The 25,544-nt window shown below is 36.3% G+C and overlaps 1 protein-coding gene across 1 annotated transcript in view; it reads left to right on the top strand.

Moving 5' to 3' along the window:
* Positions 1-23,513, top strand: part of LOC121405746 — a 35,252-nt gene extending 11,739 nt beyond the window's left edge. The window contains 15 exon segments of the mRNA XM_041596700.1: positions 446-521; positions 3,380-4,047; positions 4,709-4,852; positions 5,906-6,017; positions 6,744-6,863; positions 7,736-7,926; positions 8,790-8,993; positions 9,936-10,097; positions 11,746-11,802; positions 11,804-11,921; positions 13,138-13,251; positions 13,476-13,672; positions 15,600-15,665; positions 19,515-19,568; positions 22,942-23,513. Of these exon segments, the coding sequence (XP_041452634.1) occupies positions 446-521; positions 3,380-4,047; positions 4,709-4,852; positions 5,906-6,017; positions 6,744-6,863; positions 7,736-7,926; positions 8,790-8,993; positions 9,936-10,097; positions 11,746-11,802; positions 11,804-11,921; positions 13,138-13,251; positions 13,476-13,672; positions 15,600-15,665; positions 19,515-19,568; positions 22,942-23,124 (2,466 nt within the window). The 3' untranslated portion in view covers positions 23,125-23,513.
* Positions 23,514-25,544: the final 2,031 nt, after the last annotated feature.

The raw sequence follows: 25,544 nt of genomic DNA, 5'->3' as shown, positions 1-25,544 counted from the left end.
AAAGATTGAGGAGCGCCATCATATTATTATATCATACTAAGACTTGTGTTCTCAATTTGCTCCGATTAGTACTAATGGATTCATATAACTTTTTAAAGCTAACTATTCATAATACAGAGGATAAATGAGGCTATCATATGTACAGGAAAACTGAAATAATTTTACTTTAATAAGAAAGGATATGTTCTCCTACTTGGTAATGTTAATAATTTTACTGTATGAATGTATTGAATAGTGAATGCAGTGTGTTATCATCCAAGTGGTCCTTTATTACCAATAATCCTACTATTTAGACTACGCTGCTCAGGATGTTGCATTATGGGTTCAAGAACCTGGCCATATTTGATTAAATGAGGACTTAAGATGGCGCTATCCAAGACTGCTGGTTTTTGTTATGCTTTAAGTAATAATTGACATGCTGACTTTGTGTGTTTTTTTCATACAGAGATTAAGAAGAAGTTTACCACCTAGCTTGATACGAAGGATGTCTACTACTTGGACTACTACTACTTCAGCAACAGGTAGGTCTGATAAATGGTTTCATGACATTTGCTCTGGCGACAATTGCTCCGATGGAAAATCTGCATGTTAAGCCAAATATGAACCTCCAAAAATAAATAAACACTAATTTCTTTCTGAACAAAACTCTATTGCAATCCTAACTCTAACGCTATGCCCTCTGAGATATTGCGACCGGAGCAAATGTCGCAGGAGCATATGTCGTGTCACCCTAATGAATATCACTATCATTGTTAAAACTGAACACTGGTTGCTGTTCCGAGAGGCCTGTACCCTGGGTGTTAAGATTACCCCTTAGAGATTGAACAAGACCACATTATCATAGTGTTAGTTAAAGTAACAGCCAACAGGTGGGTCTATATCACAAACACTCTATAAACTGATATAAGCAAAATTTACATCGGTTGGTGTTCCTTGACGTGTGTACCCTGGGGTGCTAAAATTACACCACAGAGATTGAACAACGCACCAAAGTTTTTAAACAGTAATAGCCAAATCTGATGGAGTAAAACCTATGTGTCGAACTAAGAATGTCTAACAACCCCCCCCCCCCATAAAAAAAGAACAGTTCAGTTTTTGCTGTGAAGGAGATCGATCAAAGGCGACCGCACACCTTACGATTGGTCTGCGACCCGATTTCAGAATAAAAGTTGTAGAATTTGATGCTAACATTGAGACTTAGAATATCTTACTGTGTAATTTTCGAAATCGTCGTACGAATACATATGTTTAGGTCTGTGACTATGCTACCTGTATCATCCTAAGAATAAAAGCGAATTTGATATCTAGTGGTAATGACGTCATAGCAGTCGTACGATTGGCTACGATTTGAAACCAATTTGGTCTTTACTCCAAAATAAAGGTTTGCAATCTTTCAAAATGGTTTAATATTAGTATTCTTTCATTTGATTTTAACCTCAAATAAAATGATATGTTCCATTCACATTTTCAGAAAATTAGCAAAGTGTTGTTTGTTCCGAAATCGGATCGCGAACAGTCATAAGGTGTGCAGTGGCCTTTACAAATATAATTATGCTAATAATGATAGTAACAACATCAATTATATCTAATAAGTTGATTTGAATAACAAGAAATAACTCAAACAAGCGCACATGTAAAACTTATATGTATTATAAATATTTTCAGCAAAGGCAAATATCACACAAGAAATATCTTCCAAGTTATAGTTTTGCTTAATTCACAAAACAGTGATATTTGAATTAAGTAAAGCGTGAAATGTTTGTCATAAAGAACTCAATTTATTATGTATTCAAGCCAAAAGTTCAATTGTATGAAATGTTTTGATACAGTAAAAAAAACATTTTATTTGTGGAATCATCTACTTCCTTTCGTTCATATAACACCTATATTTGTTTATTACTGTTAAAATTGTGATAGGAATTTTTTTCAATGATTTTCTTGTACAGTCTGAACATATTTGTATATTATACCAGCTGGAAATTTGAATACTTAAGGGCAAGTCCATTCCTTATAGGGCAAATTTCTATATCGCAATGCAAACATAGAATATTAAAAAGGGGCACGACATATCACCAAGTCCAGTAAGTGGTTGAGTGAAGCCATTTAACCCACCACCAGTAACTACTACTGTGGATTGAATCAAGCCCTGCTCTACATGTTCATGTTTTTGCTTGGGTGAAGTTTTACAGGTATAAATTTATCGATTTTAAGCAAAAATACATGTACATCGCATGCTTATTCTCTTTGCATGAAAAGAAGAACTGTATATTCCAACTTCAGGATATTTTGTATGTGGCTGATACGTTATCAGCTGCCTGCATAGCCATGCGTCCTTAGTATCGCAAAATTGGCTGAATTAGGCAGATTTTGACTGACGTTTTCCAGCGACCATGCAAGTCAATTACGTCGTTTCCTCTTGTTGAAAGCGGTGGCTACGTCATCGCTCCTTGTTTACGACGTCAACAGAGAAACGCCTGGAGAGGATGGGGATACTGTGCATGTGTGTTAGTGTGTCAGAGGGACAGAATCGGGACAACCCTCTCGTGTTGTTCAAATGTTACTTGACACTTCCCCAAATTGGCAACATCACCTCAAACACACCGTTGCAGCCAAATTTGCATGTAACAGTGTTTGAGAGCTTGCTTGGTCTAAATGCAAGCTTAAAGGGGAAGTTCACCCTGACAAAAAGTTTATTGTAAAAATAGCAGAAAAAATAATAATTAATGTTGCCGAAGGTTGGAAAAAAGCCATCAAAGATTAGAATTTTCATTATGTGATGTCATATGCGAGCAGCATTCCTACATAGCGATTGGTAAAAAATCAAAGAAGTGTCATTTTCCCAGAAATTGAAAATGTTTTTTTGTACCTTTTTCATATCAATAGAAAATTAATTTCACATCCGATCATGAAGAGAAAACAAAAATAAGTCATCAGGAACCAATAAACAAAAGGAAATTCATGCATTTTATATTACATGACATACATGTATGGGGCAGCTGCTCATTTATGACATCACAAATCCAAAAATTAACACTCTCATAACTTTCGTAATCTTTACATGGATTTTCGTCGAACCTTTGCCAATATTTTTCATAATTTTTCTTACTATTTTTACAACAAACTTTTCGTCAGGGTGAACTTCCCCTTTAAGCTTATATCAGATGGTCCTTATTTATCCTATACAGTTAAAACAGTCTTAGCAGCCACCCGTTATAGTGAAAACCTGCCTTTAGTGGCCACCAAAATTGAATCCCATTTAATATGTGTGTTATAGAGCCTGTTTATAAAGGCCACCTGTCTACAGCGGCCACATTTTATTTTTCTCCTGGATGACCTTAACTGTCTTTGATTTATTGATATGATTATCTTTTCTCTGTAGGTATGCCTACTTTAGAACCCCAGCCCCTTAGGACACGCAGCTCCAGCTTCCGTCATTCTCGTGATCTCACGTCATCCCCAAGCCCAGGCAATAGTCGTTCAAGTAGCCCCGCCCCATTATTGCGGCAAGGAGGCGGAGACGGCTCTCTTAAGTCAAGGTCGTTTTCCGTTGGAACGGGAGGCCTCGGTCAACGTTCCCCATCCCCGAATCTAATGCCTCCCGATGGTAAGGGATTACGGTCATCCTCGCTGCGGGGATCCCTCGGCGGCAGTTCGGTGCCCACGTTACTCAAAACCGAAAATGGACAATCGCCTCGATTAGACGACACGTTGGACGCGGCGGAGGAGAGCGACGATGACACGTCGCGGCTGGAGGAGCTATCAAATCAGCCGATAACGCTGACGATAACGCCCGACGAAGCTGCGAAAGACGCATCGGAGAATGTGGAAGACAGTGAGACCACCGCTGCTCCAACAGACAATAATAATACAAACAATATAGAGAAAAGTGATGAACCCGCTTCACATGGGTCCTCTCTTAAACCTCGGGGGAGCAGCAAAAAGAGAGGTAGTGTCACTATAAGCGAACATGCTACTATTATAGAAGAAGGTATGGCAAGGACAATACCAACGGAAGACGTCGCGATTACGGAAGCGACGGAAGAACAGGTATGGAACATGAAGAACGAACACTAATAAAATTCAAACAATTTGAATGGTTAAATGAAAACAAATATGCATTATTTTGCTCAGTCCCTATCTACTCATTGATTTGATATAAAAAAATGCTTTGTTAAAATCATGGAAGCACATTTATGTACATAATCTTTTGGTGGTAAACTTGATGTTCCAATCTTTGTTCATGATTCTATCTGTTTTATAATTATCATTGACGAATAGATTCTGTTGAATAGAATCACATTGAAATTGAGTCTATTAATCTATCTGAATTCTTATATACAGTGTATCCATCTAACTGGCTATTTCTTTACCCATCTAATCGCTTTATTATATTGTTTGACATTTATCTACCTACTAAATTTATCAAATTATTTGAAAATCTGTATGTCTGTCTATTTATTCTGTTTATTTATCAATCCATCTCTCCATCCATCCATCCATCCACCCACCGATCCATCCTCCCATCTATCCATCCATCCATCCACCCACCCTCATGTCCATCCATCTGTCCACCCATCCATCCATCAACCCACCCATCCATCCATCTTTCAATCTGTCCATCCATCCATCCATCCATCCATCTTTCCTTTCATCTATCCATCCACCCATCCATCCATCTTTCTTTTAATCTATCCATCCCTATATTTAGGATGATGAGTTAGCAGCAGATGAAGCAATAGAAGAATTAGATCCAACACATGAAGAGTGCCGGGAGCTCTTAGGAAGGTTGGATGAATGGGACTTCCCCATATTTCAAATCTCAGAACTATCAGACAACCAAGTACTTAGTCAAGTAAGTGAGGGATGAGTGAAAGAAGGAGGGGGGGGGGGGGGGGAGAGAATGATATATAAAAATACTTGAGTATTGATGTTTTCCTATTGTACATGTACTTAAGTGTGGTCTTTTTCTGGCCCAAAGTTGGTCATCAACTCTCAAACTGCTGAGATAAATGTTGTCAATATCTTTCTAGTATTACAATGTCAGAAAAATGAGACGTTTACCAATGCCACTTACTTCTTTTTACAATTATATAAAGCAATATCCCATCCCTCAATATTCATCTTAACAGGTTGGTGTTTCATTAAGCTGCTGTTAAAATTACTTATTTCTTGACACACAACTGGGAGACGTTTCATAAAGCTGGTAGTAAGTCAAGAGTACTTTATGAATGACTGGTGATCCTTTCTTATGGTAAATGATATCCACCATTAAATGGCCATTGGTGAATATTAAGCATGTAAGAAAGGATCACCAGTCATTCTTAACGTCACTCTTAAGAAAAGCTTAATGAAACACCCACCTGGGAAATGTTAAGAGCGACTTTAAGAATGACTGGTGATCCTTTCTTGTAAACGTTATACCGTACACCAAAATATTCGTTGGTGAAGGTTTAGCGCATAAAAAAGGTTCACTAGTCGTTCTTAAAGTCGCTCCTAACTTATGAACAGCTTTATTGAACACACACCAGGACCATTTTACAGCAAACAATACAATCAATCTTACAATCAAGCATAATTGTAAATCTCTGGCAGATCATGTACAAAAAGTTACAATCAACCCTGACATTTTTTCTATGACATTTGTCCTGGCAACAATTGCTCTGATGGATTATCTGTGTGTCAAGCCAAACATAAAACCTAAACTCTAAAACTATTCAAATAAACCTTAATCCTTATCTTTAAAATTATTCTAGACCAAATACTCTATTACAATCCTTACCATAACCGTGCGCCCTCTGAGTTATCAAGACAGAGCAATTGTCGCAGGAGCAAATTTTGTGTCACCCAGTCTTACATATTGGTTGTATCACTGTAATCAACACCCCTTGCTTTTTTCCCCCACCAGGTTGCATACAGATTGTTCACCGATGCTGGCATCTTTGAAACATTCCGAATCTCACTCCCCGAATTCATGAATTATTTCCGAGCGCTGGAATGCGGCTACAGGCATAAACCTTGTGAGTATCATTTCAGTATCAATCATTTTCAGTCATTATCAATTTTCAAGTTTTAGTAACTCAGGGAATGATTTTACTTCTCAAATTTAATTAGCATGACTTGGGAAAAGAAAAAAAAACTTTCATCAATGTTCTTTACAGTCCTTTGTAAGAAAAAAATCCTATGTTAAGGACATTTTGTGTAGCAGTCATAAAAAATGTGGAACAAATTGTGATACAATATCAGGAAAATATTGCTTGTGGCAGATATACACATTTATTTGTAAAAAATAATAGTTGATTGATGATATGAAGGGTATCACCCTGATTGTACTTACTACCTAGACGATATGAGATCTAGAAAATTCATAATTATTTTTTTTGGAAATATGCTTTTTATTTGTGATTAATTTTCCCAAATCAATGCGTATCTCATTTGTTGTGAATCATCAAAACAAATTGAGAAATTTTTATTGTCATTTTCATCGTCATCGTCATTATCATCATCGTCATTATCATCATCGTCATTATCATCGTCATTATCATCATCATCACCATCATCATCACCATCATCATAATCATCACCACCATTACCATTGTAATCACAATCCCAAAATGGTGCCGAATAAAAGCATGTTCGAAATATTTTTATCTTCCACTTTATATCAAAAGCAAACATCATGAACCGAAGCTTAAATTGAAGTTATTTTTTTCATAATCCAATATCTATGATCATCATTCTTGCAGACCACAATCGTATCCATGCTGCGGACGTCCTCCATGGCTGTTACTACATGTCAACGCAGCAGATCCCTGGTTTCACACAAGTTAACCCAGAAGATCTTGACCCCATGGGAAGACAAGATGGTAAGGTCATCAAGTATAATAAAACAAATAATGCACATTACAATGTTGCAAAGATCAATGTACAGTGAAACCTGTTCATAAAAACCACTTAAGGATGAAAAGTAAAGTGGCCTTTGTCAGCAGGTGAGAGCAGATCCCTGGTTTCACACAGGTTAACCCAGAAGATCTTGACCCTATGGGGAAGACAAGATGGTAAGGTCATCAAATAGAATAAAACAAATAATGCACATTATAATATTGCATAGACCATTAATGGTGAAACCTGTTTATAAAGACCACTGAAGGATAAAAACAAAAGTGGTCTTTATCAACAGGTGACAGCAGATCCCTCTTTTCATAGAGGTTAACCCAGACAATCTTGACCCCATGGGAAGACAAGATGATGAGGTCATCAAATAAAACAAATAATTAAGTTTACAAATATCAATAAATCTTGATAAAAGAAGGTAGGAATTGGTTGTAATATGCAGCCTTCTGGTAAATTCTTACCTCACATAGAAAGCAAATTGCCAAAAATTTTCATATCAATCAAGAACCTCTGAAACATGATTTGTCAATTATAGACCCATGTGCTAAAGAATTAGTCTTGATAGACATACCTTTTGATAAAGCAATGAAAATATAGTGTGAAGTTTGGTAATATGACTTTAACCCTCTTATTTGTTGAAAAACATGTAAGTTGATGCAATTGTTATCATTTGAGGGAATGGATTATTACACATTTTTTATGACTGTACTTAATCACAATGATGCATTCTTGTTATGTAGTCTTGGACAGTTATAGTTTTAGATAATCCCTAAGAAGTGTTTACACCTCCGTAGCAGTAGAGTAGGCAAAATTGCAATAATCCATCTTTGTCATTTGCACGCAGATGACCCAGACAGTTTCCACACGCCGACCGTGACGCCCCGAGCGAGTATATCGTCAGATTCTAGCTACGGCATCCTGGCAGGCAATCTCCCTGCGCTTGAACTGATGGCGCTGTACACGGCAGCTGCAATGCATGACTACGATCACCCTGGCAGGACGAACGCTTTCTTGGTTGCGACCAGTGCTTCACAGGTAGGTTGAAAAAATCACATGTGGGGTTACGATCAAACCAAAATAGGGCCTTGCGACAGAAGATATGCAATGATGTGTGGGAGAGAAGAAAACTAAGAGAAAAACAGAATGGTGAATGTTTGAAAGAAATCGGACGAGGAATAAGAAAGTTATGGTTGCCTTAGAATATGAGATCACTGAGAGTATATAAGTTTCAAATTGGCAACTGGTTAAGTGTTAAGTACATTATGACAAGTTGTAGGGATAACTTTCCCATGTACTTCCTTATCAGGGATATATGTGTTTTTTTCCTCAGTGCCTATTTTCCTGGGGCAGTAATAATTTTCTTTTTATGTCCTCATGAAGGACAAATATAATCTTAAAATTAAGTATGTTTTTGCCAGGTGGTGTTTTGGAGCAAATAACATCTATAAGGCAGTCAATCAGAAGAGAAGTCTCCTAGGGTATCGTCATTAAATAATTTGTAACTTGATCGATTGCATAGTAATTTTCCTAGAATGTCATCATCAGAGAGACGTGACCAGGGCTTGAACCTTGCATCAATTTGTAACTTCCGCGCCAGGCAACAATGCCTAACTGATGATGTAGATTGGTTGATGGTGTTATTCAGTGAGCAATGTTGCCAAAAATACTTAATGGCTGCATAATAGGAAGACTGTGCAGTGGGCCAAGTTCTGGCCAAATATCTGACATTTATTTGTACTCGGTAGATGATGGACGTGAAAAAAAGAAGGAAATCATGTACTCTAGAGCTTAAATAGATGAAGTCATAGACAAGCAGTAGAATTTTATGAAATTGATCTTCATCCACTTACCTCACATTTCCCCTTTCTCCCCCCCTCCCTCCATTCTCCTCCCCATAGGCCATTCTGTACAATGACCGGTCAGTTCTAGAGAACCATCACGCGGCCGCATCATGGTCTCTCTTCCTCTCCAAGCCAGAGTTCAATTTCCTGTCTTCGCTGGACGTCGCCGAGTTTAAACGATTCCGCTTCCTCGTGGTTGAGTTCATCCTCGCCACCGATCTCAAGAGGCACTTTGACTTTTTGGTCGAGTTCAACGCAAAGGTTAGCTCCCAAGACACCCATGGGGTGTTGCAGGAAACTTTGAAATTGATCGCAAGTCAATTTTAGGTCACAAAATCAGTTGAAAGTCATGCATTTCAGTGAAAATTTGCAATTGATGTTTGTGCTTTATCTTGCATTAACAAGTAAAAATTTATTGCCTTGGTTAAAATTGATCCATCACTTGCATCTGAAAATTGCAATTGATTGCAAATGTTTTGCAACACCCCCTTCCCTAAGAAAAGTTTTTTTCCAACTTACTATGGGGATTGTGGTATGTATAAGTTAATTCTTCAGATCCTTAAGAAAGTTTTATTGCGGATTTCTTGGAGGTTTGTGGTTTATGATGAAACTCTGACATCGTGTTTTTTACTTTTTGGTCGAGTTAAACACTAAGTTCAGCTCTCCAGACCCAGACCCTCACGCAAGTTAATTGCTACTTTTTGGGGGAGGTTCGTGGTATGAAAAGGTTAACTCCCCAGAGCCTTTGGCAAGTTTTATTGCAAATTTCATGCTGGTTTGTGGTTGATGATAAAACTGTGAAACTGTTGTTTGCCAAATGATCTCCTATGACTTTGTGTTCCCCAGTATTTGCCCTGTTTTCCTCGTAAGAAATGGGTTTATTCGTCATGCACCTTGTCCCCAGTGCACGTTGTATTTTTGTCAAATACAATTCTTTTAGGTGATCCCCAGGCATTAGCTGGTGCTCATTTTTATATTTCTCTTGTAATGTTCCATTGTATCTGTCGTGTTAGTTATTATCTTGCCTGGAAGAAAATAAATGAAAAAAATAAAGAATGAATGAATAATAAATGACTGAATAAATAAATAAACAAACAAATAAATAAATATCAGTAATAGGCATCCACATTAACAGCTGAGCATCAAATCTTACATATTTATCAATGACGCCTGTTTCCCTGTAAAACCTCTTTCCTTAACTAGGTCAATGATGTAGATGCACCGGGGATCAACTGGGCGGTGGAGGCTGACCGCTTGCTGGTTTGCCAAATGTGTATAAAGCTAGCCGATATCTCAGGTCCGACTAAAATCAAAGATCTTCATTGTAACTGGACATACAGGATATCAGAGGAATTCTACGAACAGGTAAGAAATGTAGGGGCTAGTTATAAAAAAAATTGTGATTATCTTGTCAGAATGGCATCAAGTTAGCTGCTGTGTCGGGTCTTACTAAGATCAAAGATCTTCATTGTAACCGGACATACAAGATATCAGCGGAATTCTATGAACAGGTACAGTGTAAGAAGTATAGGGGCTAGTTACAAAAAAATTGTTTGTGATTATCTAGTCAGAATTGTATCCAGTTAGCCAATATGTCAGGTCCTATTATGTATTCCGTTACATTAACTTGAACTCACCCCAGCTTGCTAAGCTTAAAGCGGAATCATAAAAAACTTCAAATTCATTCAATGTTTTGATGAATGAATTACCAATGTGATTGCCACAAAATGCACATGATTTTTTTTCCATAGGGTAATGAGCTAAGGCAACATGGACATGTACCTTTATCCCCTTACATGAATCAGAAATCCCCAACTTGAAAAATTCTGAAACCATCAACAATCTTCAAATTAATTCAAATTTTCAATGTATGTGCTTCTCAACTGGGCATGTAGAGCCTGAATTCGATCCATGGCCGAGTCTTACCAAAGACTTATAAAAATGGGACCTTCTGACTTCTTGCTAGGCGCTCAGCATTAAGATTGGAGAAGGGTAATAATAACATGTTATGTTATTCAGGACCCGCTGGTAGAGTAGTTTCCTAACTGAAGTGGCTACCGTGGGTAAATAAAACGGCATGATTTATTATTTTTATTATTCACTGTTTGCCACTACATGTAGATATTTAAGAATGTTTTCCATACCTTTCAAACACTACACATAATCTTTTCCCCTTAGGGTGATGAGGAAAGGCAACTCTGCCGAACTTTATCCCCTTTATGGATCAGAAATCCCCAACTTGAAAAAACTCAAGGAACTCATCAATAATCTTCAAATTAATTCAAATTTGATTTATTGTTTTCTTCTGCATCCATAACATTCGTATAATACATTTTTTCATTACATAATAAACATAATATGTTAGCATTTTTGGCGTGAATTATAAATAAAGAGTACAAAAATGATTAACTATATGATATTCACAATTTGCAGGAGAAGGATTGTCATCATAAGCAGATTGCTTGAAAAAAAATGACAATCCCAAACTTAATACTAATTGAATTAATTTATACATTTATAAAGCAGAATGGCATATATTTTCTAATAGCTGAGGGTGACGGTGATATGATGGTGATGATGATGTTGATGATGATGGCAATGATGATGATGATGATGGCAATGATGATGATGATGTTGATGATGATGATGTTGATGATGATGATGTTGATGATGATGGCAATGATGATGATGATTATGATGATGATGATGATGATGTTGATGATGATGATGATTGTGATGATGAGGATGATGATGATGTTGATGATGATGATTGTGATGATGAGGATGATGATGATGTTGTTGATGAGGATGATGATGATGTTGATGATGAGGATGATGTTGATGATGATGATGATGATGATGATGATGTTGATGATGATGATGTTGATGATGATGATGATGATGATGATGATGATGAAGGCCATGTATGCACTGTTCAACTGTTTGCCACTAGTTATTTAAGAATGTTCTCCATACCTTTCAAATACTGTACATGAACATATTTTCCCACTAGGGTGACGAGGAAAGGCAACTTGGCTTACCTGTCTCCCCTTACATGGACCGTAATGCACCCCCAACTTGCCAAACTTCAAGAAGGCTTCATCAACCATCTGGTTGCCCCTCTCTGTAATGCGTACGGATCGGCCGGTCTCTTACCAGGTAGATGGCTTGATGAGGAAGATGACGATCGTAAGTCAAAATATTTTTATTTTCAATTCATTGAAGTGGGAGCAAACACACCAATACTGTGTGCACTTTCTAATTGACTGTACTTTATGAATATCTGGTCTATGTCTTTAGAGATCAGTGTTGATAATACAGATAATAAAATAGCCTTCGATTTTACTTGGGTAGTGAAACTTGAATAGTTTGAGAGGAAAAGTGATTGCAAAGTATTATGAATTTTGATTAATTAAGTAGTACATTATGATTGCCATGAATATAGAATATATGATATAAACCCCTGTATTTCATAGAAGTGTGGTTTAAAATTCTAGTTTAGACTAGGGTTAAACCTTGGTTTAATTATCAGAATACCACCCTCTGAGTATAAGTCAGTATGATGTCACAGGAAAGAGCAAACAAGGGAGGCGTTTCACAAAGATTTAAGTATGACTTAGAGTCGCACTTAAAGGCCTTGTTGCATGTGTTATAAAAGGCATGACCATATTGGCCAGATCATGCCATGAGGACAATCACTACTGCATATTGATCAATAAGATTGCGCGTCCCCCCACCTCCTTGTGCCTTTAAAGGTATTATTTAACTTTTTGAGCAGCCGATTTAACAATTCTCAAACCAATATGAAACATGTGTACAAGTGCATGTATTAGAACTAATAAACCCTGAAAACAACCATTATTGAGAATGAAAAGCTAAAACTACAAGGCAAACCCCGATTTTGTAAATAGGTGTCTTATAGACACCTAAATAGTACACATAAGTGTATGGGATGAAATTAAGATGGTGTTTCCGGTCACTTTATATTTCAAATTTTGAAGCACTAAACGCAATTTTTTCTTGGCTTCATTTTTGTAACAGACACAGGTGACAAGTGTGACCTTCTAGCTCAGATTTTTTAAAAGTCAAACCAATGTTAACCAATCACTTTAATTCAATTTTTCTTATCTTTGCTTTTTGATTTGTATGATGTTTACTATATATGTATCATGTAATCCTTTGTGTGTATCATGTAATACTCTAAATTATTTTGTGCAAACAAATCAAATTTCCATTTGTACTCAATTGCAATTGGACAATAAAAATATCTGAATCTGTTTCATATCATGTATGCATCGGCATTTAAGTGCGACTCTAAGTCATACTTCAATCTTTGTGAAAACACCCCCAGATTTATTGTTACTAATTTATCCTTATTCTTCACACCCTATCCTTTTTCATGTAGATTCTGCAAAATCAGAAACCAAGGTAGAGAGCGAGAGGAGAGATTTCAGTGATAAAGACAATGATGACGACGACGATGATGATGACGATGACAATGATGAAGAGTCTAATGATGGTAAGATTCTCTCAGAGCTGTGAAATATTGATCAAATATTCAGCTGTAACAGCCCTGTGGCTTTAATTAGAAAAAAATGTCAGTGGTAGCCTCAAGGAAATTGAGTTGTACATGTAGTTCGCTGTGCAAACCCTTCATTTGTGGAATGGGGTCTGAATATGCAACCTTAGTTCTGTGTTGTATTGCCCATCAATCAAATAATATATTTTTTTTATCACATTAAGGTGACACTAAATTGAGGTTGAAGAGCGCCGGCCAGCAAAAGACCCGGAAGATGGTCAGCATCTTGACCAAGCATCTCAAGGAGAACCACGAGATGTGGCTCAAGGTCTTAAAGGAGGAGGAAGCGGAGAAGAGAAGAGCGGAGAATCCAGACGGTCTTCCCCCGTCACCGACGTCCAAAGACAAAGAAGATGGAATGGTAAGGGACTTAGATTAAAATGGAAAGGCCCTTTAGATTTGTGGCGTAACTTCAGTGATGCGCAGAAAATGCTCTTATTTCTTTGCGCCCTGAACTGTTTCTCAGGTAACAGTAGCGACGATTTTTTCAAATCATGCTTGACTTATTCCACCATTGATGCTAGTCATTGCTATAAAGGTGTTAAGAGCCAACGATTAGCTTCTCAGATACAATCGACATCACCAAAGATATGATTGTTGCATTCGATTGTGCAAATTGCAAACTTGCAACATTTGCATGTAAAGGGCTCATCATTCCTTTGTCCTATTCCTAACTGCTGTTCTTGGCTGATAGTATTCTTCAGTCTTTACACATCCTCAACGTTGCTCCCAGGATAGTCGGGTCATGCCATCAGACTATAGTGAGCATACTTCAAGCAATTAAGATTAAATCTAAAGCGACTCTGAAGAGTAAAGTAAAGAAGAGAACAAGGACAAGAAGGCTCCGTGTCACAGAAGTTGTGTGGCAAATGCTAAAGAGCTGCCAAATTTCAGGGGAGTGCTTCATGAAGAATCTTGTCACTGATTTCCACTGGCTAATTTGCTCTGAACCAATCAGATGCATGAATTTCAGGAACTTTTAACAGTTGTCTGTGAACATCACTGACTATTTGTTCCATGAAGTACTCCCTAGAACTCTAGGACATTTGGTCGGTGGCAATCGCTCATGTGAAAAGTCTACACCTTTATAGCCAACTATATTCGATATCATTTCTTTGAAGAGAAGTAGTGTTAGAAAGGACCTAAGCAATCAAAGCTTCTTTACAGGACCATTCTGTTTCTAAGAGAGAACTACATGTATATGGGCCTTGAATAAACCACTGCTGTGGAAGCCTTTATGAATTATTCAGAGCAGATTCTTAACTGTTAGTGAACGAGTATTACAAGAACAACTGCAGTATCACATCACACCTAGCGCACTTGGGTGTTGAGGATTATTATGATGGCAGTTAGAATTAATAGCAATAATAGACCTTATGCATTGAAGGCATCGTGCCGCCATCTTGGAGGCTGATGCTATTGCCTTGCATGCGTTGTGATCTGTAGCTATCGCATCTCCATTTACGCATATTGATATATATCCTCCAAGGGAGGGCGCCATGAGATCATGAAGCCATAATGGTCTAGAGTAACTTGTATGCTACAGGACCAGGTCTTGTTCAAACCAAGTATCAGTTTACCAGAAATAATTTGAGCATTTAGATACTGTGGGTGATTTCAAGTTCAGTGTTGACCTTTTAGTGTTGGTGTTAGGTCAATTTTTACACAATTATAACACCAAACATAAAATGAAGATGGTCGCGAAAAGTCACTCGCTAGTTGTTGAGATGTCAAGAATGTGATCTGGATCAGTTTTACAAACTCTGAATAAGTTTTGGAGCTAGGGGAAGCATTCCAACACCAACACCAAGGCAAACACCGGACTTGAAATCACCCAATATGTTACTTCACCTATTCCATATTGCTTTATACATGTATTACCCTCAATATGTATGCTAAATTAATGATATTAATGATATCGTTATTATGATTAGTATTGGTATATGATATTTTTTATTCCATTGCTATATACATGTTAACTCATACTCAACTGTCGCTAGAGTTATCAAAAAAAATTCTTTCACCCAAATCCTTTTTCGTGTTCATTGAAAATATGTAATTCTTGGAATTAATTTTCATCTGCTTTACCATGAATAAACCAAATTTTGGTTGAATTTGATTAATGTCTGTTTTTATCCCTGGAGAAAATTTTAATTTTGAGTACTTTTTGTGTTCGTAGAATGTGTATAAGTTTTCATTGATTAAATGAATTAGATGAAAATTTATTTTTTTCAATGAATAAACAAGATTGGATTTAATTTGATTCATGTTTGTTTTTATCTCTGAAGAATTTAAGTGCAATCCACACTCCAAACCACGAGATTATAAGACAAGTTTTTGTCCCGAGGGGCCAGGTATAGTTCAGATACAGTTTTATGTGTTTTCCCATCCCTCGTATGTATTTTCATATGATGTTTGCTCTTCATCAAAAATGGGTATCCAGCTTCGCTTGTTGGATTGGTACATACATGTACACTGATATGGGATTTGCTGTGTTTATGGATTGAATATTTGCATTTTGCAGATACCATAATTTAAGAAATGAAAATATCTTTGATCATATGTTTTCAGACTTTGTGTGAAATGTTCGTGGTGGCTTACTAGATGAATATTTGGCCGCTTTGTCCAATACCTGATCGTCCTTCTCATCTTTAACTGAATCTCTTAATTTCCTATCTCATTAAAAAAATATTATGATGGAATAACCTCACAAAAGAGGTATTCAGTTCAAAACCCAGCTCTCATAAAAAAAAATAGGAAGAACACACCAACTTTAACATATTATGGCACAGACAAACCATGTTCCTTTTAACAGAGATTTTTACAGACTAACGTGGGTACTAAACTATGTTGGAATTAGAGAAAGTGGCATTCTTTTTAAAAGATATGTGATCAAAGATGTTTTTGTTTTGCTAACTTCAATGCATTTTGAGGATATTTTAAAAGTCATTTTCATATGAGTGCATATTGGACCAGGAAAAGGGGGGGGGGGGGGGAGGCGTCACATTTTCGTGAAATACGTGTAGGGAAATAAATTTTAGACTCATACATGTAGTTTCACAGGATGTTGGAAATTAATGTGTGTTTGGTTGAGGGCTCATTTTTTGCTGTGAATGTTTTTTTTTTTAATTTTAATGTACATGTATCCAAAACAAATGGTTGTAAGGGTAACTTACATTATTGGCATGGGTGTACATGTCTCAAATGTGAATTGCATTGCATTATCAAAGTGTCAAAGTCATGTTATCATCCTAAATCAAGATAAAGTAATAAAATAAAATAAAAGAGGAAGAGTGAGAGATGAAGATATACATATATTTAGTTCCAACATTTCTGCTGTATTTATCGAAATTCTGCAAAAGCACATCTTTCCTGTGAAATATTCTTTCCAAGTCCAATTCATTTCAAGCCTTTTGAAAACTGACAATTTAATGCAAAAGCATCCATTTATAAGAAGGAAAAAGTAAGCCAAAATATTAACCATCATTTTAAATCTTTGCTCTGTTCTCTCCTTATTTTTTATGAATTTATATATTCATTACATCAAATGTGTAAGCTTGTAAACTGTTCATCATATTAATGTCCAAACTTCATTCATCCATACTTACATGTACTAGTGTATGATTAGATAATTCCATGATGATATTTGTGATAATACTCTATATATATATTTTTTTTTTCTTCAAATTTTGGGTAAAAACCCCCCTGTAAAGATGCATTCTTGTATGCATAAAGAAGCTTTCTTGTATGCATCTTTATGGATTGCTCCTCAATAATTATTGGAAGCATTTCACGAAACATGTAGTGAATTTAACTGTTAAAAGCCACTGAAATCCTTACATCAGAATGGCTCAGACCAGACTAATCAGTGAAAATCACTGATAGGTTGCTTTATGAAAAACTTGCCTGATGTTGTGATCGATTTCGGATTCTGGTTGATGAATCTGGATCTGAATCTGCAGTGAAGGGGGGAAATGACAAATATTAAAGTGATTGGTTAACATTGGTTTGACTTTCAAAAATTATGAGCTAGCCTAGAAGGTCACGCTTATCACCTGTGTCTGTGATATGATACAAAAATGAAGCCCAGAAAAAATTGCATTCGAAATAATTATTTTAACAAAAATTGAAATATAAAGTGACCGGAAACACCATCTTAATTTCATCCCATACACTTATGTGTACTATTTAGGCGTCTATAAGACATCTATTTACAAAATCGGGGTTTGCCTTGTAGATTTAGCTTTTCATTCTCAATAATGATTGTTTTCAGGGTTTATTAGTTCTAATACATGCACTTGTACACATGTTTCATCTTGGTTTGAGAATTTTCTAAATCGGCTGCTCACAAAGTTAAACAATACCTTTAAAGAGAAATCTACCCAAATAAAAAGTTGGCTTTAGAGGAAAAAGAAAAAAAAAGGACAAATAGATAGGTGAAAAGATAATCCTATTTTGACAGTTGTTGGTATTAATCCCTGATGTGGTTTATTTGGCCATGCCTATGCCTATTTCTTTTCCAGTATCATTGCATATTGAAATTGATATATTGTTCAAGAAAAATTTGCTTAGTGAAATTTTTTTTTTTACATTTACTGGAAGTTTCATGATTATGTTCTATGTTTTGGTTTCCAGGGTAGATGTCAGATGATGCAATGGTTTGTATCATTGTTTTGAAAAGAAATTAAGAAGGTGTAGGAAGATTTGGTTACACTTCGTAATTCCGAAGGTTCGTAATTCCGAAACACGTAAATCACCTATACCCTGATGTTCGTTAATCCGAAAACGTAAAAGGGTTCGTTAATCCGAACATTTGTGGCATTATTCCGAAGGTTCGTTGTTCGGAAGGTTCGATAATCCGAAAATGAAATAAGGTTCGATGTTCCGAAGTTTCGTTAATCTGAAAATCTGAAAACGAAATAAAGTACGTTGTTCTGAAGGTTCGTTATTCCGAAAACGAAATAAGGTTTGTTAATCATTACGTTTTTTTGACTAATGAAACTTCGGAATTACGAACCTCATTTCGTTTTCGGATTAATGAACCTTTGGAATTACGAACCTCACTTTGTTTTCGGACTAACGAACCTTCGGAATTACGAACCTCATTTCGTTTTCGGATTAATGAACCTTCGGAATTACGAACCTCACTTTGTTTTCGGACTAACGAACCTTCGGAATTACGAACCTCATTTCGTTTTCGGACTTACGAACCTTCAGAAATACAAACCTTCGGAATAACGAACCTTCGGAATATCCGAACCTTCGGAATGACAAAGCTTTGGAATTACGAATGTCTGCGGGAAGATTTAACCATGAAATGAAGATGCATGTATAAGAAAAATTTGAGTGTGTTGGCTTGCCTCCAACATCTCCTCTGCTTGTGTGGCTAAACAATAAATGGACATGTCCACACCCTTTATATATCAGAAACTCAAACAAAATTCATTTGGTTCAACAAAAGTTGTTGTTTTTTTGTTGGGGGGGGGGACAAAATTATGACTAAAATCTCTTTTCACGCACATGTACATGTATGGGCAGCTCAAATTCAAAATATAAGCTTTTACTTGTGTACTACATGTACATACTGTATAAAACAAAGGGAAATTGCCTTGCTCCTAAATGGTACATCTGACATTTTTTCATTTTTTGTGATGTGAAAATTTTCTTGAATTTTGTGTGATAAAAATACATGAACATGCAGTTGTATTTAAAAGTCGGTTGATATCACATTCATAATGGTCAATGAAAAGTAAAATTGGATGATTGTATTTACATGTACTTGGCTTGATGCAAGAACTTACTGTAAATGCTTTAAAATGTTTGCTTTCTATGTTTTTTGCCGGTAACATGCTCTTAAACTGTTGAATTCTGCTCTGTAACCAGGGCCCTGATTGTTCACACTAAAAATGCTGTTTAAAGTTTATACAACACTATGTACTATACGAACCTTTCAGTAGTTGTTTAACAATTTAAACATTCATGCTTTATTTATTGTCGCCCAATCTCCATGTTCGACAATTCCCCGACATCATGTCCTTTTTTTGTCATGACTACTTTTTGCCATGAATTTGTTCTAAATACAAAAAAACACATATCATGGTGAAACATATCAGATAGTTCACCAAATCTTCATGTACGATAACCCCCCTACCATCTTTTATTTTGTCATTTACTTTTTGCCATGAATCGCTTTCAAACAAAAGGACATTTCTCCCAAGAGTGAAAGCGATGATCTGGTGTTTGAGGATGAGGAGGAGGTAAGGTGTCTTCAAAGAGAGAAACCCCAAATCATTATCGAAAAAATAGAAACTGAGTTTGATATGAAGTACTAATTTTTCCCCTTTCGGTATGCTGTGCAGAGCTTTACAAGTTTATTTTACAGCTAATAGCGATCATTAAAATTGAAATTTTGGGAATGATTTTAAATCATAATTCAGCTTTGTCAAATTTGTCAATGCCACACCATTAATGAAAGTTAACCAATTGACTACTAAATTCTGGAAATTCCATAGGCTGTGTGCAGAAACCTGTTGACTCCAGGAAACAGTGGGTTCATTATGGACTTGTTTATTCTGATCATTTGAACTTGTAAAGCGCTTGGGCCCTGATGTGAATATTGATTAAATGTGTGGTTCGTTGTAAGATTAACAAGTTTGCGGTGAATTTCTAATAATAAATTATTAATCAATAACAAACTATTGGTTGGTCTAAATGTGAAGTGAAATGAGAATGTACAGATAAGATTTGACTGAATTTTCCCTCCTTTTTTTCCTTCCAATGTTTTTTTCTTCAAAACTCACGATGTTGAGCCTGGCGCACACTACACAATTCTCTGCAATCAGATTTTGAAGAAATTGCAATTACATTCAAACCTATAAAATCTTAACAATAAAAGTTCCAAATACTGATGCCTTGTAGGAATAAAGGAAACATGTCGACTGCATCTTGGAGAAGCCTAATTTGGACTTTACTCTATCAGCGATGCTTGTTGCAAAGCAGAATTCTTATGTATTCTTAGCATCATGTCAAACTTCTGATATAATTTAATTAATGAAACTTAAAGTGATTGTTAACATTGGTTTGACTTTTAAAAAATCTGAGCTAGAAGGTCACACTTGTCACCTGTGTCTGCGATATGTTACAAAAATGAAGCCCAGAAAAAATTGCATTCAAAAATAATTATTTAGTGCTTCAAAAATTGAAAAATAAAGTGACCGGAAACACCATCTTAATTTCATCCCATACACTTATGTGTACTATTTAGGCGTCTATAAGACACCTATTTACAAAATTGGTGTTTGCCTTGTAGTTTTAGCTTTTCATTCTCAGTAATGGTTGTTTTCAGGGTTTATTAGTTCTAATACATGCACTTGTACACATGTTTCATCTTGGTTTGAGAATTTTTTAAATCGGTGCTCACAAAGTTAAACAATACCTTTAAGTATTTAATGCAAAATGTGTTTTAGTTAAAAAATTATTTTAAAAAAGTGTGTCATTATTACATGTAAGTTTGCATCAGGTTTTACATTGAGGAGTTCATATCTACCTCTGATGGTGCGGTTCTAAGCCATTTGGTCCAAGACCTGTTGGCCTTTTTTCATTCTTGTCTAATACCACTATTTGGTGTTCTGTCCATTTGGCCTTAATGCCAGTTAGTCTACTCATCACTTGGTCTAATAATAGTTGGTCTACTTTGCATATTGTCTGACACCACTATTAATAGCCAAACTTATTTGGTCTTATTGCCAGTTGGTCCAATGTTCATATTGTCCTCTACCAGTTGGTCTAATTCCCATATTGTTTAACACCTCTTCGGCCAAACCCACTTGGTCTACTATTGGGTTAATTTTCCAGAAGCTTGCAAGTTGGGGATGAAAAATTAAAAAGTCATTGAACTTATTTAAATTGTAAATAAAAAGGTGAAGTTCTTTATCCCCTTTGTCATTAAATCTGTATGTAACACTAATAATGTAATATGTGGTCTGTTTACTATTTTTAGCTTACAAAAGTTGATGAAATATTTGTACATGTATTTATTTATTCATTTCACTAATTTAAAAGTCCATAGATATCATTTAACATGAAAATGCTATTCTCCATAAAAAAAGGGAAAGGAAGAAATATGACGACTAATCATAGAGGTGTTTCGCTATGAAAGACTTTTACGTATCGTTCAGTTGCAGGTGGTGTTTTGCAATCAATTGCAAAGATTTTCTGTTTCAGTTTTGCAATTGATACATGTATCTTATTTGGAAATAAGACCAATTGAGTCTTCCTGTTACAAGAATCAGACAAGCAATCAAATGCAAAGTTTGCAATCGATTTCCAGATTTGGGATTGATTCGGAAACCAGAAATTGAATTGCGATTGATTGCAAATTTCTCGGACAAAGGAAATAATTTCAAATTGTCCACAAAATTTTGTAGCCAGGGAACATACAAATTCTCCTCCAACTGCGACATTGATTTACATGTGCTTTGTGCCGTCTTGGCTTAGAGCACAATGCCACTGAGCCTGGTTGTTGAGCATTATTTTCTCACCATCTGAACGAACCCAAAGATTTTTAGACTTACATTTTACACGTACATCTACATACCTGTATGTATGGCAGGCCATCCATGTAATTGATTAGTCTTCCCCTCAAACTGATGTCTATTGACATTGCTGTGATTGGCTTGCCATACTATGTAGCCAATGTAATGCAATATCAGTCAACATCAAATATTCTTATGTAATGCCAAACATTTCTTATGTATTCACCATCTGCAATAGCCTTTCCAAATTTCCCAAATGTCTATCCTATGATATGCTCTGTTATTATATCATTTATTTATTCATCTGTAAACTGTTTGCTGTTTCATTTGAAATGCAACAAATTAACTTTAACATAAAGATACTACAATCTCTCTTCTGTGTGTCGGTGAATATCCAACTGTATGGGTACATGTTTCTTAACATTTATATTCATTACACGATGTATACAGTTTGGCATAGAGATGCATTTTACAACTAACCATCAAACAGTAATTATTATCAGTAAATTGATGAACTGATCTCATGATAAATAGTCTTCAGTTATCTCTTAGCATTCTTCTTTTGCTGTATTTAAACAAATATATTGTGGGAAGAGAAAAAAAATTAACATTGATTGTAATTCAAGTCATTCATAACATCCCCTTTTTAAATATTTTTTTCAAATTGTGTTTTGATATATTTCTTTTTACCCAGAATACATATAGCATGTAATTTAGAATTAACCTAAGAATTGCTTGAATATTTGTTTATTGATAATAATGAAAGAATTTAATGATAATAAGATAATAATGTCACATGTTAGACAGAGCATTTTCTCCTTATCACATTTAATTGTATAATTCTTTGAACATATAGTGGTAACATGTGATCTTAAGTGATAAAAGTCTTTAAAAACAACTATTGTGTGGCCTCATTGCAATGATTTGTAAGTCACTTTGAACAGTTAATTTTACACAAATAATAAAAAACAATTGACACACTACTAATTAAAAAAAATTCATTACAGATAACATGAAATTTCATCGAGGCAAAATATCAAATTGCATTTATCTGACCACTATTTTCATTTTCCCTTGTCTTTCTCTCGCTGAACAGTCCATGAAGTCCATGGCCCCGATCCGCGAAGACTCAGAAGAACGCAACTCTGACTGCAGTCGCAGCATGGAAGGAGATAACGGTCTTACGGACCAAGAACTCAGTGAAGATTGTTGTCATGACAACAAGCCACAAGAGGGCAGCAGACTAGGAGATAATCAAAAGGCAGCGGAGGAGACGTGATCCACACCGAACGACCCAAGTTGCATCACAGTTGCATCACGGCTGCAACCAGAAAAAAGGCGCGGAGCTAATGCGTGAACCCTTCAAAGTGCTATAACGTCGAAATATGTTGAAATGTACATGTGTGAATATGCGAAAAAATGCCTCTGTGTCTTGTGATGATTAAAGTTGGTATCGGACGGTAGAAGGATCTCGAACGTGATTCGTAACTGTTAGAATTGCCACTACATGTACCTAGTCGTTAGACATGAAATCTACAACTTTGTTTACGTTCAGTAGCTGGTTGCCCCCACATTCTTCAAAATCCCTCCTTGGATGTGAGGGATCTATTTATCATGAGTGTGGTGATGAAAAACATGTAACGTGTAGCACTTTGTGTGTGTCATATACATGTACTTGTAGACTTAAAGATTGGTGTAATAGCAATACTTTTGAGCATGACCCATGCCTGTGAAGGCCAGAATTACCTGTTAGAAAGGAGCACTGTCTTTACATACTGTAAACTTTGGCATGAAGATGACCCGCTGTAGACACAAAGGACATCAGTGGGTTTTTTTTCCATTGAAACTTTAGCCAGGGCTCAACGTTAGCAGCGGCCCAGGGCAACCAAAAATGAGAGTGAGGCCACAAAAATTCTGTAAAAACCAACACTTGGTGGCCCATTTGGGCTACCAAAGTTTTGATAAATTCTGTTGTTTTCTATTGTCTTAGGGCCACTAAATTTGCTTTACGGGCCACCAAAAATATGAAATTGATGATTTTGGTGGACCGATTGGGCCACCAAGAAAAAAAAGTTATTGTGAAGCCTTGCTTCAGCGATATCAGGATTGAAACCAACCTTGATAATATATGAAAGGGAAGAGGATATGAGTCAGGGATAGTTTGAACCTTAGAACATGCTGATTTTTGTGCATAGGACCAGGACTCTCACAGACAGATACATCACAGCACTACTAATTTTTTTAATTGTAAAAATAAATCTCATTAAAGCTTTCGCCCTCGTTTCGTCAAGTGCAACAGTCAGTCGTTTTTTGTGCCAAATCCTGACGAGATGAGACAAAATATTGGTAGAAGTTGTCATTTCAGGTTCTGGCTATTCTTGCTAATGCTTCCATTTGTGAAATGTACTTTCATGTTGTGCTCAGTGTTTCATATTGCTAATTCACGAAACTGCAATATACATATACGTACCAATTATTCTCACATCAATCGCCATTCGCAACCCATACACCAAATAGTTCGTGTTTCGATGAGAAGTGTAGGTAAATCTAGCTAGCTTGTAAATAATATGCTCGATTCTGTGCATCTTAATTACTTCGGGTAAAGTATTTTTGTTGTGTGCTCGTTATGCATTATACCATCCTTTGCAGGCATCTGCATTTTCTTGGAAATCCAGTGATTAGTTCAGGCAGAAGCCCACCAAGTAAGATTAAACCTTTTGACTTCTGAAATCGGGTTGTCCATGTACGAAGTCGATGGGAAATACAGAATTCGGTAATTAGTGGGTTAAAGGCCTATATATGCTACAGTAGTCCATCGCCTTATGTTGCATAAAGACCGTATGTTGTGTTGACCACGGTCAGTGGTCAGTTGTGGCCTCTTAGATGGGGGGGGATTCCTCACCAGTCAGCACACGAAGGTGGACCATTCTTAGTTGTGTCGGTGCAAGAACGCCCTTAACACCACATTTTCACGCATTGCATGTGTGCAAAAACGCTATTAGCAGCGTGTATAAGTGCTTTGCATAAGGGTGTTTCTGCACCGATCTGGTGCGCGAAAACTTTTTGTTAGGGCGTTCTGGCACCGACATGACGACTTCACAAATTCCTCCCCCTCCCCCCACAGTACAATCCATTTTACAAGAATTGTCCCATCGAGGAGGAGTCATAAAACAACAATCTTCTGCTAACATTGCCCAGCGATTGCAATTCTTCATTAGTCCATCCACCGCTCTAAGATTGTATATGCGAAGAGGATTCTGGGGCCCGTCATATAACGAGTTGTGATTGATCCGATCAATCGCAACTATAGAAAGCCAGCAAAGTCAACATATATAATGCATGTTTGTTCAAGAAATTGTCTAAATATGAATGTATATCCATAAATTCATTTATTTCTTGACAATTTGGTGTGTTCTCCTTTGTTTACAAAAGACATTTTGCAAATTTCCTTTAGAAAAAATTATGACACTGATGGATTTCCATAGAGTTACGATTGATTGGATCAATTGTAACTGCTTTCAAGACAGGGGACCTTATAACTCTGTTGCTTTGAATGTGCTATAATGTGCTTATTGTGCTATACTCCATGGGGATAAATGTGGATTTTTTCCACTGTAAAGCATTATGAAGCCACAAGGTAGATTAAATTATTAGGGTGGTGTTGTAACAAGTGTTATGTGAACTGTTGTAGTGTATAAT

This window comes from Lytechinus variegatus, chromosome 19, assembly GCF_018143015.1.
Source record: "Lytechinus variegatus isolate NC3 chromosome 19, Lvar_3.0, whole genome shotgun sequence".
NCBI classification, from domain to species: Eukaryota; Metazoa; Echinodermata; class Echinoidea; order Temnopleuroida; family Toxopneustidae; genus Lytechinus; species Lytechinus variegatus.
This window is presented reverse-complemented; position numbering and strand designations above follow the sequence as displayed.